The sequence below is a fragment of the Manis pentadactyla genome, chromosome 4 (assembly GCF_030020395.1).
Source record: "Manis pentadactyla isolate mManPen7 chromosome 4, mManPen7.hap1, whole genome shotgun sequence".
NCBI lineage: Eukaryota > Metazoa > Chordata > Mammalia > Pholidota > Manidae > Manis > Manis pentadactyla.
This window is the reverse complement of record NC_080022.1, coordinates 184,767,321-184,784,151: the sequence shown is the minus strand read 5'-3', so window position 1 is coordinate 184,784,151 and position 16,831 is coordinate 184,767,321. Positions and strand designations below refer to the sequence as shown.

Below are 16,831 nucleotides of genomic sequence, written 5' to 3'. Positions count from 1 at the left end.
CTCTAACTTATGCCTTAAATGCTTCTCCTGGCAATTAAGAGACCAGTGACTCTCTAGCTACCTTTCCCACAATGTCTGCAGAGCCCTGTTTCTCACCATAAACACTAATTTGAGACTTTCTGCCTCACATGCAGACAAGAAAAGCAACTAGTGGGATGGCTTGCTCTGTCACTGTTGCTGGGAATGGGAGATCACTAGAGATGCATTAAATTCCTTTATGTTCCCTCCAACAACCAAGGGGTATTATGATGACTATTTGGCAAAAGCTGGGGACAAACTAAAGATATATTAAGTGAAAGAGAAAGAATAAAAATATGTAGACTACAATTAGATAAACTATATACAGATAGAAAAACTGGAAAGAAAAACACATCCAGTATTACTGACTTCAAGGGTTATCTTGGCTTTTCCTTACTGTAACTGTGATTAATTACTTTCAGAATTAAAAACTTCTTGTTAAGAAAGAAATCCACAATAGTAATGACAATTTGACAGAGAATCTAACCTGATCTAAAATTGAATCAAAGATGTATGTTGCTAATAAGCCAGAAGTCCCTTTAAGTTAAAAGTGAAGTGTGGCAATAGCCAAGATAATGGAAGCAACCTAAGTGTTCATCAATAGATGACTGGATAAAGATGCTAAGGTACATATACACAATGTAGTATTATTCAGCCATAAAAAGAAGAGAAATCCTGCCATTTGAAACAACATGGATGGATCTAGAGGGTATTATGCTCAGTGACCTTATGATTTCATTTATTTGTGGAATGCAAAAACAAAGCAAAACACCATTAGACTCACAGACACTGAGAAGTGACTAGTGGTTACCAAGGAGGAGGGAAGTAAGGAGGGGGGAACTACTGAACCACTGTGATGCACATTTGATTTTTAAAAAATGCTTATCGGGGAGAGTGAACTATGGTAAATCTTTTTGTAAAGTAAATGATTATTAGACTGTCATCTGTTTATGATTTGTAAAATCTGATTTGGACACATATGTAAAGGTTATATGTGAAAAAAAAAGGCTAATAGGCAAAACAATGACGGCCTCTGGAGAAGCAACAGGAAGAGATGGATGGTGCTGTAATACAGGATTTACTCCAGACCTGATCATCCCAAAAGCAGTGAACAGCAAACAGTATGTGAGTCCAACAAAGAGGAGGCAACAGCCGGAGCTGACAGAAGAAACTTGGCCTGGACGCCCTGCAGCCCAGCAGTCGTGGCCCTGCAGGGCCCCGAGGACGCACCTACCGCTCGGGAGCCTGCTGCCCTGGGCCGGCCAGCCCCACAGGGGCGGCGGCGATCAGCAACACTGACGGGGCGCCTGCATCCCTAAACAACCCGCCGGTGTTCATCTTCATTATGGCTATTTTATGAAAACTGAATTTCACCTTATTCAAGCAATGTATAAGCTTTATCATGGAAACAGCATCTTAAAATGCAAGAAATGGTCATGTTCTTAAATATTCTGTATTGAAATCTAACCACAGTGTGATAGGATTCTGACACTAGCGAAGGAAAAAACGAAGGACCCCCCAGTCACTGTCAGAGATCATACTGCAGTACCCAAAGGCTCAAACGACACTTCTCTGTAATCTACTGTTTTCCATATTTGTAGTGACTCTTCTGGCCACTCTTCTTCCCCGTATGAAACTCTTAAAAAGAAATTCAGTCATAGAGCTTATACTTCATGGCTTATCAAAGATTCTTCATTTTTTTAAGTTTGAGAATAAAATATTTTCTAACTTCAAGGAGAATACTTTAAGAGCAGAAAGCACATTAGATCCTAAATTACTTGTCTAAATATAAATGCACACACACACACTATATATATAAAAATAAATACATATTTCTCATAATTTGCTGAAAGTCCTTCCTCATTTTTGAAGAACTTTAGGTAAACTACTAGCTGTCCTAGATCTAATGTTTACAAGGACATAGACACATTGTTTTGATACCAAACATAACCAACCCAGAAACCATACAACTTTATAACAATAACCACACCAGTTGGAACTGCCAAAAAAATGGCTTTTAAAAAACAAGGCCAAATAAAGCTAAAATGGGTGGTTGGTAAGTATTTAGATAATTCTGATGAGCTACACAGCTATAGAGATTTGGCTTCCAATCTTCTAAAGTGGTCCTGGTTTAGAATAACCTCTCTGGCAGAAAAAGCAAACTCAGTATTATTCTGGAAAATAAAACAAGTATCTAGTGAATTTCTGAGTGTATCTGAACATTTAAGGTGGGCTTTAATGCTGTAACTGGCTTTTAGCCAAAGAGTAAATATCCTAAGACCTTAGGGCCAGGAGAACTTCCTAGATACTATGAAACTATCCTAACATACAGATATACACACACAGGATCCCACAGTACAAGTACTACAGGCACTTAGAGAAGCAAACCACTTTCAGGTGGGGGAGCCACTGGCTGGCAAATGTTTCAGCCCACACTGCACTGAGAAAGGTCTGATACCTGTGAGCCATCCTGGCCCTAAGAACAAGAGCCATAAATCATATACTGTTGGTGTGGAACTAGTCATATGTGTCCCTGGGTCCTTCTTTCTGTAATTGTCCCCTTATTCTAAGGATCCTGGAACTGGTAAAATTAAAGAAAGAGAAGTTCATATAAGGGTCATTCACATCCCTGATTTTGGAGAATATATGATGAGTACTAAAAACCTTGATTCATTCTTCCTTAAAGAAATGATTAACACCTTGACTTGATTCAGTTTTCCTGTACACAACTGGCCTGAATAACCTCCAATCTGATGAACATTTTAATATGTGTGTTTAAACTGATGTGTTATTGTACACAATTTTCTGTACAACAGAGTCTTTGGCCCTGTAAGAGTGGATCTGATTAGAAGATAAAAAGGTTTGTAAGATAAGGCAGTCTAATGGAGGCTGCACAGAGGAGTAACAACTTAAGTAAAATTTGAATGGATATGGAAAAGAGGAATGTGCTCTGAGGACAACACTGACCCACATTTGTCCTATGAACTGAAGAATCTACTTCAGTGTGAATGCAGCTAAAAAAAGATATTTGGTTAAGGCTGCTGAAGGAGGCAGTAATGCAAGGCAGTAACTTGGGCCTTGTTGAATTGTCGACAAGAACAGTACTTACACACACTGTGCTAAGTACCAGACATTGTTTTAAGCACTTTACATATATTAATTCACTTTATCCTCAATAACCCCATGGGACAAGTACCACTGGTATCCTCAGAAAACTGACACAAAGAGAGAGAAGTAACTTGCCCAAGGTCTCACAGGTAGTAGAGCTGTTTTCCCAACCCAGAGTCTGGCCCTGGAGTCAGAACTCTTAAACACCAGGTTGACTGTTAACTATGCTTTTTCTAATTGAGCTAAAAGACAAACAAGAGTAGCAGTAAATAAGCATAAGTGACTCTGTAGAAGCTGTTCAAAACAGGGCAGGAGTTTGACAGGCTATAATTACAATACAATAAAATAAGTTACTAAAAATAAAAACAGAAATGTTAACTTTAACATGCTCTACTGGATATTTAATATTCATTTTGTGCAGTCATTAAAAAGTACTTAGTTCAATAGTAAAATTTGTTTTTTTTAATAAGAAAATACAGGTATAGGTTTCTACTTTATATTAAGATAGGTTTGATTTGCATTAAGTCCTGAAGTGGCAGGCTACCAAAGGATCAGCACCTCTTAGCAGAAAAATACACATCAAAAAGATACAGTAATGCTCTTACAAAATTACTAAAAGCTACTACTTGAAACTTTTGAGTCATAAAACACCATGCCAAAGGTTTTTATCAACCTTTTCTTTCCTAAGCACAACTACCTCTCTTTAATTTTGTGGCCAAAATTTCATAGGAAGGTGGAAACATGGGTCATCCCCTTCCTCATTTTTTAGGATTTCTGGTGGCCATATGGTGTTTCAAATACTAGTGGGAAACAAATCAGTCAACTTATGAACAGCAAAAGCAAACTGTGATATGAAGACCAAGGAAAGGAAGGACACATTCCAATAAGCTCAGGTATGATATGATAATACTGTCATAGGCCTTAGTATCTTCTTTATCTCCTAAATAAATTAAGCCACCAATAGGAAAAAGGTCACCTCACAGAGAACGCTATGAGATTTTTAAGTCGCTAGACTCCTTTCCATCTTCTCCTCCTCATCAGCTCTTGATACTGCTGTCAAATTCTATACACTGGCAAAGAAAAAAGGGGTGAAAGTTGAGGGATTTTATAGAGAAATAATAAAAAGTCTGTTGTGATTATTTGAACTAAAATATTAAAGCCACTGATATCATTTTTAAATGCCTAAAGCACACAGCCTGTCCTTAAGGAAATGCCCATGTGAACATTAAAACAACCATGAATAGGTAAAGAATGGAATCTATTACATTTTAGCAGAAGAGCAACTTCCTCTTCTACCTCCCACCCACCCTAGAAAGTAAACACAATTCATTTTACAAAGGTTATCAGGAAAAATAGGTTTGTTCCTTATAATAGCTGTCCAGACACAATTTAAAGTACAACTACCAACAACTAGGAGTCTCAAACTTGCTAAGTATTCACTTCTGCATCTTACAAGTGTCTCCACAGACTTACAACATGCGGACATTTCACCTAGAATGGCTACACAGGGCCTGGGAAAAGGATGCCAAGGAGCTTCCCACAAACTGCAGGCTTTCCCATACTGAATGATGCAGCCGAGGCCTGATAGGCCATGTGCCCTAAGGCCTCTCTAGTAATAGGGACTTATATGCACTGATTTTCTTTAACCTTTAAAAAAAAAATTTAGATGTAATTTATACATAAAAATTCACCATTTTAAAGAGTATGTTTCAGTGGTTTTGAGTATATTCACTATATTGTGTAACTATCACCACGATCTAATTCCAGAACATTTCTATCACTCCCAAAATGAAGCCCATACCTATGATCATGTGCACTGATTTTACTCAAACTTTCTCCAGTTATCTCTGTTGCCCATGGAGATATTTTAAGATGGCCAGCTGGGGTGAATCTGTAGAGTATCTACATGGTAAGAAAACAAGAAAGCTACATTGTCCAGAAGGATATTGAACCCAAATTCTTAGCATTTTTAGCAATTAAGCTAATGTAATTTTCATATATTGGCTAAGAATGACAGAGAAACTTACATTCAACATCCATCTTCACATAACACATTAGTGTGCCCCAAATTCATCCAAGATGTTAAAAGAAGGGAAGACAGTCTACTAGGATTAGCCATAACTGTCCATAGTTGCAATTTCAAAATACAGAGGATGCATATGTGGGAAAACCTCCTTTAGTATCAAGCATAGCTGGATTAAAACAAACAAACAAACAAAAAAAAAAAAACGAAAAACTTAATCATTAAGTAAATATCATCCCATCTGGGAAACAAATCCCTAAATCAGTCCACTATTTATAGTAATGTAGCTTTAACTGCAACGTTTCGCCACTCTTCTGACCTAGACCAGAGTCTCTCCTAATGAGAAAAACAACCTTTAGGCACAGGTCTGGCAGGAAAGCCTTGCAGACATGTGGTGCTCAGGCTACTGCAGGGCTCTTGTTATCTAAGTGAGCTCACGGCTTCTAAGACACACAGGAAGGAGACCTCACCTTCAGGCATCGGGGTGTTGAAAGCGGGAGGAAGTAGGTCCACGAGGGTGTCTTGCTTTTGTGCACTTATCTGGGGTGCTATTTCCAGAGAAGGAGCTCCTTTACAGAGTGTGCCCAAGATGGATTTCTCTAAGTTGCTCTCATAGTTGTCCAGCTGCCCTCACCAATAAGTCAGTCTTTGTAGGTTGATAGAAACCACCAGTCAAAGCAGATGCATATGGATTGTGGGGAAGCCTTCTTTAGTATCTAACATAGCTGGATTAAAACAAAAAAACTTAACCATTAAGCAAATCTTCACTTTAATCATTAATGTAGATTATAGCAAATAACGACTAGGTGCTAAGCTTGAGTCTACCCTTAGCATGGGCACTTTGTGGGCTTGATTGAGCTCTTTAATTTCTGTCCTGCAAGAAATTAGTTCTACTTGATACACAAGTAAATAAGATCCAGAAATGTTTATTGGTAATTTAACTCATTTTTGCTGAGGTTGCTAGGCAACGCTTCCAGTTACTTCTGTTATGCAACAAGTTGTACTCTAGTAATATGTTTATAATTTTATCGCAATTTGCAATGATTTAAATACATGTTCATTTCCCGGATTTTCCAAAACACAATCAGATGCAATCAAATGAAGTTCATAACATTTATATAATGTATAAACTAACAAACTGTCTCAAAATAGTTATCTATGGAAGTACTACTATATTATCCTGTTTAAAGATGCCCAGGAAACAGTCAATTAAAATGGCACCTGGCTAGATGAGGTTATACAGCATTTATCCTATCTACATATAAGAAATCACTCAGTAGCCAGAAAACTCCATGAAAACTTCACAAAACTAGAATCTCATTTTCCTTTGAAACAGGGCATTAAGGAGACTTAGAATCAACTACAACTGAAGGAATTCAAAAATGATTTAATGTCTTTGAGTCTTACATCGTCTTACAGGTCAAAATAATGAGGTCAGAAACTTGGATATTTTAGAAGGCATGTTTTTTTTATTCTACACTTTTCAACTCCACCCTTTTATTAACTGTTATATAGTAAAAAGTCCAAGATTAGCTAAATTTGTAGATACATTTCTCGATGGAATTGCCTCTAAATTTCCCATTCTTAAATCTGTTTTTATAAAACTCTTCAAGTTCTATAGACTGGATTTGTTCTGAATAAACCTGGGTTAAATTTAGCCTTTATCAAATAAAAAGACAAACTAAATTAGCAAGAGGTCACATGGCTCTTGTATTGGAAGAGTACTACTACATGCACCTTTTAATTTCACTGGGTGCTTATCAAACACTTGGAGCTGTACAACAGAGGCAATCCTGATATAACTGTGTCCTAAAAGGGCTGAATTCCTCAGGTCTAGCACAAGTGACTGCTACACCAATTTGCTGAAAGGATTATTTTAACATTTCCCTTAAAGCAAGATTATTCAAGAGTTTAGGAAAAAAGACCAACAAAATAATTATCCTTCAAGCTATGTTATGAATAATCCTCTTGTTTAGGAAAAGTAGGGCTCAAAGTCTAGGACTTTAGTTATGGGACAAGAATAAAGGGCAAGAAGGCAGGCATACAGGAAGGCAATTTTTGCTTTTGGTGGATTCAGCTGTGTTTGCCAAGACTGCCATTATGATGAGTGAGACTCAACTTTTACACAAATTTCTTTTGGATCACTGCAAAGATTAATGCACGCCACATAACCTCAAAAAATATCAGGCACAAAAACTACACAAAATTAAAGTAACTGATGTATGAAAAAATTTTACAAGGTAAAAAACTTTGATAAAAAAATATATGATCTTTGAAATTAAAAAGTAACAATGGGTCTGTATCTGTGTTCAGCAATGGGGTCAATGCAACAGATAAGGCCATATTCAGACTGGAACAAATTCTGGAAATTCATGCTGCAAAGGAGAATGAAAAAATGCTGAGCAGCTCAAAGTCTATAGCAAATATTGAAGCCAAAATAAAAATGTTCCTGCCTCCTAATCCCCAAGGGCAACAAATGGGTTCACCTAAAAAAAAATCAAGAGGCAAAAAAGTGTATCATGCTATTATCTGAGTCCTCAAGCTTCCTGCTCCTCAGACCCAGGATGAAAAGGGAATTCAGTTTTCCAAACCATCACAGCTTTTGAATGCCCATAAATCTACCACAGAAGACAACTGACCTTGAGCTCCCATTTTAAGAAATAAAAACAAACAACAGACACACACACTCACATACACAGATGAACAGATAACAGAAAATTAAGAGATGGGAACACCTACAACCTCCAATAAACCAATCAGGCGTGGGCAGTTTACCTACTACTGTTGATACACTAAGCCACCTGAAGAGCCAAGACTGATTACACTTACCCCACAAGAAATGAAAAGACAAGATTTTAAACTGACCATCAAGAGGACAAGACTCAGATATTAACATTTATACAGCTGCTTTGTTTTATCTGTCAATTCAAAATGATCAGGAAATCTAATATAGATTCCCTAGTATACTCAAGGACAACACAACATAGAACCAAAGGCTGCTAAAATGTGATCGGAGCAACCAGGGATCATAGAGAAGTTCCAATTAATGTTAAGTCTGAAGATTTGCAAAACAAGACTGTTGCTTGACCACAGCATTCAACTGAGATAAGACCATCTCACCAAAACCAGTGGAAGGATTGCAAAAAAAACTCCAGTTGGAAAGGACCAGTAAAGCAATGGCCACATTAGAAAAGTTATAGTTAACCTGACTCAGACTGTAGTCAAGAAAAAGCTTCAAATGATTTCAATGAATAGCAGAGAATCTTAAAAGAAAACCAATACTTCCTAAAACTGACGTTCCCCAATCCCAGAACAATTTCCCAACGGGGCTTACTTCTGTGACAAACGAGCTCCTGTATACTTTTAGTTCTTTCTACACTAACAGATGCTTTCCACTCTTAGTTCACCAGGTGGCTTCACTGTGTGGTTCTTAAGGGTTCTTCAACCCCCAGGTTCCAAGTGATCCTGCTAAGCCTGCACATCACTTGGGAGCACAAGGGATAAGAAGCACTGAAAGCATCAGGGAAAATGAAAACCAACATTTTGCTTAACAGTAAGGCCCTGCCTCTCTTCATCTTTCTCCCAAAGCACTTAGCACTAGGTAGTTGCTTAACGTGCCTTAAAAGGAAATAGAAGGTAGGGACCTACACTTAGATACAAGCAGGTTCCCAGGAAGGGGTTTTCCACCTTACTGTGCTCTTGTGTCAGCAATTTGGCCTCCCTCTGATGCCACACTTCGGTTGGGCCTGAGCACGTACTCGGACCCCATACCCTCGGGTCTCTGACTCAAGATGGGTCAACTGTTAAGTGTATTCAAACAAGAATGGCCTCTATGGGCAACATACGAGCTTTAGGAACACAAAAGGCCTCCTGGGCACAGCACAGGAGTCGCCTGACACGTATTCACGCTGGCCGTCATTCACAGGCGGCCCTACAGCTGCACCCCGAAGAACTCATCCTGGCTGGTTCGGACTTTCTATCGCCCTGCCAAGTGCCGGGCACTGTGGTTTTCTGGTCTGAGGAGCAGTTAGGCCTCGAAGGCCTAGCCTAAGATGTGTGCACTCCGCACCCCAAACTCCCGCCTTCCCCACTCAGCGGCGGGGACCAAGTTTCCCGCCCCACGGGCCCGACCAGAGGTTGGTGGCAGTTGGAGGCAGTTGGGACCAGCCCTAGCAGGTTGGAACCGGTCTGGGCCGGGCCGGAGGAGGAAGGGGGGAGGGAGAGGCCGCCTCGCGCTCTCCCTGCGCGCGTGACTCACGCTGGCCGCTGACGTCAGGCGTGCGCGCGCGGCGGGGGGGGTGCTCTACGTACGTGTAGTGCTGCGGTTTCTCGGGCTGTGCCTGCAGCACCTGAGCTGTAGCGGCCGGGGGCGCCGAGGAAGCTGCGGAGCCGCCGGGCCCGGGGCCCTTCGACATGGTCCTGTCTTCCTGCCTCTTCGCCGCTCCCCTTTTATTATTCAGTCTGCGCGGTCCGCGCCGAGGACCCAGTGCGCCTGCGCCGCGCCACGAGACCGTGTAGACCCCCCGCACGGCAGCAAGGGTTGCTGGGAGTTGTGGTCCTCGATTCGGCTGGAATTTTACCGTTAGTAGAGGGTTGCTGCCAAAGGAATGGACCACAATACCCAGGGATCCTTGCAGATGGTGTCCCGGATGCTGCCGGCCTGCCACGGCTTCTGGGAAATGCAGTCCGGAGACGTTTCTCCTTTTTACCACTGCATTTCCAGTTTAGTAGGGGGTCCTTTCCTTGGAACTGGCGCCCCTGAAATAAAAGAGACCCAGAGCTAGGGAGGCCCTAATGACTTCAGTGAATCAGTTCCAAGTGTAATTTTACTGCCAACAGGATAATGATTAGCTCACCTCCAGATTTAGTACAGCTTGGGTTCGGTTCTGATGCCAGCCCCGAGCAGTGCTTATGAATCTGTACCATCCGTTCTTAACTCTAGGCCTTTGTGCTGCAGGCACCTGGAGCCTGCCAACATCCTCATTCCTACAGCGGGACGAACCTGAGAGGCATGAAGGAGAGTCTGCCTGCTGGAAACTTAAGAAAGTCTTGCTAATGTAAAGCTACACGACACGATACTCTACCCACGTCTTTGCCGAGGTGCCATAAACCTTTACCAACCCTGAAACTTGAAATTCCACGACTTCGTTCCCTTCTCAACTCGACACCCGGCTTGACCAACTTGTTTCCAGTACATTAGAGGCCAAGGACGAATTTAATCTCCGTCCAGAATAGTCTCAGGTACACTGACAAGTTAGTTGCAGGGATGTTGCAAAGCAACACGTATTGTCTGGAGAAAGGGCCAGGGTTTGAGCAAGGGGTGCGGTTTATAATACACTCGAGTTCCCTTGTCTAGAACAGCCTTTCTATCTGGGAAAGCATCTCTCTCTCCCCTTCTTGCTTCCCGCCAGCTGGGCGAAGTTCATAACTATGTGGCTTTTATAAAAATAAGCCAGGTCCCTCAGACCTAGGCATTTGATTCTGTGGACTTTATAGTTCTAAACAAATATCTTAATACTTGTTATTTAACTTTGTTTTCCATATTTATTTCAATCGTTTTTAAGACTGATTTATATTTTATTAGATAGGATTATGTTAATGATTGCCTCGTTAAAGAAACATTTCGAATAATTTTACGAATGAGGAAGGGTGGGGTGAATGGAAAATTGTTAATATTTAAGAATGACACATACTTATTTTTTAGTTCCGAATAAATTCACATCAGAAGCCAAATCTTAAGCCTACAAAGTTGAGAAACTGGTATTTTTTTTAAACAGTACAAATCAGTTGTATAACCACTAGGGGCGTTTGAAGATGAAAAATTCCAAAAGAACAAATAAAAGTTGTAGTGTATTGCTTTAAATCTATTATTAAATCAAGTAATTGGTTTATATGTTTTTCCCGAAATACACGAGTGTGATTTGAATGAGGAAATTTAATTCATAGCGCTAGATTTTAAATAAGGGTATACCATAAGTCTGAGAATAAGTGTGTACTGGTTGAATTGGGAGATGATATCATCCAAACTACTTAATTTACAAAAGAGGAAACTGAAACTCAGAGAAGTTAAGTAACTTGCACAGAGTTACTCAGCAAGTCGGTGACAGAACAGGAAGTAGGACAGTACCCTAAGTGCATAACCTTCTGCATTGTTTTGTCTAAACATTTTCAGTTCTTTCCTATTTCCTGTGTTGCTTTTCCTCCCCTATACCAACTTAAAAAGAAAAACATACCTGTGCGACTGTCAAGTAAGAGGGACAGACTATTTCCACTAATCGTCCTTTAAATGGATGACTGTAAATCCATACCCAGTTTCTCCTGGAGCAGTTTTAGTTCCTCTCTAATAATAAGAAAAACTGGGTAAAAAAAATACTTGTCTCTCCTCTTGGAGATATGGGACAGACACGATTCTGGAACTCAGAAAAATTTTGGAACACAAAGGGGATGTTTACTTAGAAGCCCGCTTCTTCAGGCCATTTGAACAATAATAAAAAAAAAAAGACAGTATTTTTCTGATTACACCCCAGAACTTTGACAGCTTCTTATGAGGGATCTAACCAGTGCCCTGTTCCTTAACTTTACACAGGTTCTGAGAACAGGGCAAGACCCTGTATATTGATTTCTCAGCATGGTATGAATAAAATAGAAAGCTTAATTTCTCCCCTACCCTAAACTTCGAGAAGGGGGAAAGTAAGGCTAACTAAATTATCACACAAAAATTTAGAGCTATGATAATTAAATACATCATTGAGCATATTAAGATTGTGAGGACTAAAATAATGAGAGGAATTTGGTACCAGAGATTGAGCCAAAGATATTTTTCAAGTTGTACATTTTTTTCCTTACTATTGATATTGACCAAAGGGACCTATGGTGTCACAAGTAAATTTTTAAATTCTGAATTGAAATTTATGCTTACTTGACTATGCTACATTTTATTTTGATAATTTAAGATTTTAAGTGAACTCAGAATAAGAGCTTTGGAGTAGAATGCCCACTGCTCTATTTCAATTTTCCGAGCTTTGTTTGACTGGCCTCAACCTTAAGCATGCTTTGGTAGTTTATACACCTCACTCATCTGGAGAACTGAATATTACAATCCATCCAAGACATTTACTTAGGCAAAGGTGAGGGTTGCCATTTTTATATATTTGTCATGTTTCTTAGAATACCTACCAGGACATACCATTAAACCAAAGGACACACATTTAATTTACTTGTCTTTCCTTTAACCTTTATGGACATGCAGGTACTGTCTTAGGAGTATTCCCATTTTGGCTGTAGTCATTTCGCTCAGTTGAAATACATAATTCAAAAATATGTTGTGTAGTGGGTTACTTCTTGTTTAAGCATATTGAAATCACAAGTGTTTTGTAAAGGCCTAAGAGCATACAAAACTGTACTTATAAAATCATTTATTACATTTTTTTCTTTGAATCTCTTATTTACCCCTCCCCACCCCACCCCACCCCACCAAACGAAAACACTACCTTCTGGTGACAATGTGTATGTGTGATATTTGAAATACTTGGTAATATAACATGATTTACTGAATTCGAAATCTCATTTGCCCTATGTCACTTATCAAAATATTAATGAGAATAACCACAGAGAACACATTTCCTTTTACATTGGGAAATATTTACAAAAATTTCGTTAAAGTAACCTCTCCTGCATTGTATAAGCTTGATGTAAATAAGTCCTGATAGAGACCAATATAGTTCATTTGCATTGACTTTCTATTGTAGAGCTTTGGAACCAAAGGAAGGATCCAAACATAGCTCCATTTTATCCAATCAGAATATCCGCTTAGTGCTAAACTCTGATTCGTCCATTCCTCTTTGCATTCATCCAATCATTAGGCCACTTTAACAGCCAATCAGCAGCCTATGTATTCACCAATCAGGGAGCGGGGCCAAAGCACAGCCTTTGTGTCGGGGGATGTCAGAGCGTCTGCTAAAGTGCCCGCCAATAGGAAAAGTCGTTGGTGTATGCAAATTAGGGCCCTATGACGCACAGACGCAGCGTGAAGCGTCAGTATAAAAGCGGAGGTATCGGGGGGGTTTGGAGCACAGAGCGGTTTGGTCCTCAGTTGTGGGTCTTGTATCTTTTGCTCGGCCACTGCGGCTCTTCACTGGACAGCGGAAGCGGCGAGGCGGTCAAAGAAGCGGCCTTCGACTTCGGCATTGGGTAAGCGTTACGGGTTTACCCGTAACTTGAAGCCCTGGCAGCCGTTGATGCTGCGGGTCGGGGTCGTTGGAAGCCGAGTGCCTGCTGGTGTGGGCTGGCGTTGGGCGAGAAGTCGGGAGATTTTGCTCCTAGGGCTTCCTTGCGGAGCCGGGTTTCTGCCTCTTTTCGGTGGTGATTCAGAAGTCCCGATGCTTGGGTTCCGGTCAACGGCCTCCGCCCGACGAGGAGGGGAAGTGACTCCTCCCTGAGCCCCCCCTTCCCGGGGGAGGCTGCTGCTACTATTCGTAGCCTGAGTCATTAGGGGAGGGGGGGCGGGCAGCGGCCCTGGGCCATCTGCCGTCGAGAGGAGGCGGGAGGCTAGGGGCATCAGGCTGTCCCGCCTCCGGGGGCGAGCGTCGCGGCCCCGGAGTCACGGGTGTTTACTTTAGGTGAAAGAAAATGGCTCGAACCAAGCAGACTGCTCGTAAATCCACGGGTGGGAAAGCACCCCGTAAACAGCTGGCCACTAAAGCTGCCAGGAAAAGCGCCCCCTCTACCGGCGGGGTGAAAAAGCCTCATCGCTACAGGTAGGCCGGGCAGAAGGACAACAATGACTTGGCGGCGCGCGGCCTGGCGGAGCTGTCAGCTAACTGGTGTCGGTTTACACTCCCCTGCTTGCTTTAGGCCGGGGACCGTTGCACTTAGAGAGATCCGTCGTTACCAGAAATCAACCGAGCTTCTGATCCGGAAGCTGCCTTTCCAGAGGTTGGTGAGGGAGATCGCCCAGGATTTCAAAACTGACTTGAGGTTCCAAAGTGCCGCCATTGGTGCGCTTCAGGTAAGACGGCAGAGGCTGTCACGGGAGGCGGGCTTGTGAGCGGTTTCTCTCCTCACAGAGTTTAATAGTGTGGCTCTTGTCCTCAACAGGAGGCTAGTGAAGCGTACCTCGTGGGTTTATTTGAAGATACTAATCTGTGTGCCATCCACGCTAAGAGAGTCACCATCATGCCCAAAGACATCCAGTTGGCTCGCCGGATACGGGGGGAGAGAGCTTAAGTGAAGGCAGTTTTTATGGTGTTTTGTAGTAAATTCTGTAAAATACTTTGGTTTAATTTGTGACTTTTTTTTGTAAGAAATTGTTTATAATATGTTGCATTTGTACTTAAGTCATTCCATCTTTCACTCAGGATGAATGCGAAAAGTGACTGTTCACAGACCTCAGTGATGTGAGCACTGTTGCTCAGGAGTGACAAGTTGCTAATATGCAGAAGGGATGGGTGATATTTCTTGCTTCTCATGATGCATGTTTCTGTATGTTAATGACTTGTTGGGTAGCTATTAAGGTACTAGAATTGATAAATGTGTACAGGGTCCTTTTGCAATAAAACTGGTTATGACTTGATCCAAGTGTTTAACAATTGGGGCTGTTAAGTCTGACCATACATCACTGTGATAGAATGTGGGCTTTTTCAAGGGTGAAAATACAAGTCTTAACCACAGTGTAACTTACAGTTTCCTAAAAAAAAAAAAGTAAAAAAAAAAAAAAGTAAACCTGGCAGCTATAGAATACACTATGTGCATTTATAATAGCTATTTTATATATTGTAGTGTCAACATTTTTAAATTAAATGTTTTACATTCACATGTGGTGGGGAGTCTTGTCATTAAGGCGTGTGTAATTTAGTCCAGTTGGTTTTCTAACTAGACGGCACTTGTTTCCATAATAGTAAAATGCTTTGCGAATTACACCTTGCGTAAGTCCTCATTCTACCACATGTTAACTAACCCTCTAGCTAATGCAAACACTAACGGGGGATTTTATTTATAAGGGCTCTAGATTATAATACAAGTTATTCACACCAGCATCATCTGTTACTAATCTTAACTAGTTAGTGCAGCTTTTCTTTGTGTTGTGGTTGATCTCATAACTAGGTTGAGTTTTTCTCTACTAAGAGGAAACTACTGAATTTGTTTTCCTTGTGGAGTTTGTATTATAACCCTTTGAGTAAATTTGCTGTGGGGGAGGGGCATACAGCTCCAGCCTATTGAACTTATGCCAGTTTGATGGTGTTTGGTTAGGTTACACCTGGTATACTATCCTGGGAAAATCACTTAAACAGATGGCCTTCCAGGTTGTTTTAAAATTGATCCTTCACTATTGAAGTTTTTAGGTCAGTTATGTATGTTGACTAAATTTAACAAATAAACTTGTTTATCCAACTAAGTGTCAAAAACCTAAATTGTGCAAAGCTTGAATATGCCCATTATATCTAGGTTGTTTGTATCTTAAAGTTTGAGTTTAGCTAAGTTCAGGTTTTGCTTATTAGACAAAGCGATTGTTTATAGAAAGCACTTAAGCAGTCCTCTAAAAGTGTGATTGCCATATTCACAGTGTGGGCCTAAGACTGGTAATGTGCTCCTCCCCCCCGCTAATGTTAGGAAATACTTTCATTCAAGGTGCAACATAGATCAAGGAAAATGAATTTCTTTAAAATTCTAGAGCTCAAATTGGGGATCTGTTCATGAAACATATTTACAGATATGTATCATGTAGACAGTTATTTAACAAGCCTACACAGGTACAGAACTCACTTTGGCCTAAGCTGCCCTTTCAGTATGAATGAAACTAGGTTTGACCAGTAATGGCCAGCAATAAAGCATAGTAATGTCAGCAAGACGTGGACAGAAGAACCGCCAGTTAATTGACAAAAGCATTCTATATATTTGAAGCTAGTAGCTGTAGGAAAACACTTAGGTTCTGATAAGATTTTTTAAATTTTGCAGTAGTTTCAGATTGAGAGCTTGTGAGAAGCAAGCTAGAATAGACTTCGGAGTTCTGGTAATTGGGCCTTAATGATGTGTCAAAGGTGTAGTCCAATGTCTGCATCCTGATGCAGAAGGTTCTTGGATTTTATTGGGCAGCTTGGAGTCTGCTGCTTAAATAGTGCAACTTGTGTTTCCACACTTGGCTTGTGCATATGTAACCCAGAAGGCAATATTTTCTGGTTCTAGGAAGCTTCCCACATCCTAGTTAAGGTGACAGAATAGTTGGTAAGGAGAAAAGCAAAAGTTGGAGCTGATGAAGGCATCCTGTGCCCTTGATGGATGAGACAAAAATAAAAGTTTTCATAAAGAGAATTATCATCTTGTTAATGGTTTTCATTTGAATGATAACATGTTTTCACAAAATAACCTGTTGGGAAATGAAAGCCTGGCCTGACTCAGCTTAATTTGGGGGAGTGTATTCAGTGAAGAGATGGGCAGACCCGTATTCTGAACTCACAATTTGCTCGTTAGTGCCAATTCATACCTGTTCTGTCAACTCCCAATTAGGGCAGGTAAGTTGAGGGTTCAAAACCAAACTGCCCTTGCCCTGGACACCCGAGCATATGCCTTTAGAGCAGCAGCAGGAGGGCCGCCATGTGTTGGTGAAGCTGCTGGCCAGAAGCCAGGCCCGCCTGGGAGAGAGTAGCTCCAATTGCCTGCCCTCCACACTTGTTTTCCCTGTTTCCT

General features: G+C 40.9%; 2 protein-coding genes across 5 annotated transcripts in view; one reads left to right on the top strand and one right to left on the bottom strand.

Annotated features, from left to right (window-relative positions):
• Positions 1–9,647, bottom strand: part of UNK (unk zinc finger) — a 32,107-nt gene extending 22,460 nt beyond the window's left edge. For 3 of the 4 annotated variants that reach the window (XM_036900253.2, XM_036900255.2, XM_036900254.2), the window contains exons 1-4: positions 9,461–9,600; positions 5,620–5,874; positions 5,154–5,318; positions 4,928–5,028 (exon numbers count right to left, since the gene is read on the bottom strand). In XM_036900253.2, the coding sequence (XP_036756148.1) occupies positions 4,928–5,028; positions 5,154–5,162 (110 nt within the window). In that variant the 5' untranslated portion in view covers positions 5,163–5,318; positions 5,620–5,874; positions 9,461–9,600. Of the gene's footprint in view, positions 1–4,927; positions 5,029–5,153; positions 5,319–5,619; positions 5,875–9,460 lie in introns of all 4 variants that reach the window. The other variant, XM_036900256.2, reaches the window with a different exon arrangement.
• A 3,537-nt stretch (positions 9,648–13,184) lies between these two features.
• LOC118919902 (histone H3.3A) lies at positions 13,185–15,538 on the top strand. Its single transcript, XM_036900333.2, has 4 exons — positions 13,185–13,339; positions 13,768–13,905; positions 14,003–14,156; positions 14,246–15,538. Exons 2-4 carry the CDS (start codon positions 13,778–13,780, stop codon positions 14,372–14,374), a joined length of 411 nt encoding a protein of 136 aa, XP_036756228.1. The 5' UTR covers positions 13,185–13,339; positions 13,768–13,777; the 3' UTR covers positions 14,375–15,538.
• The last annotated feature ends 1,293 nt before the right edge of the window (positions 15,539–16,831 follow it).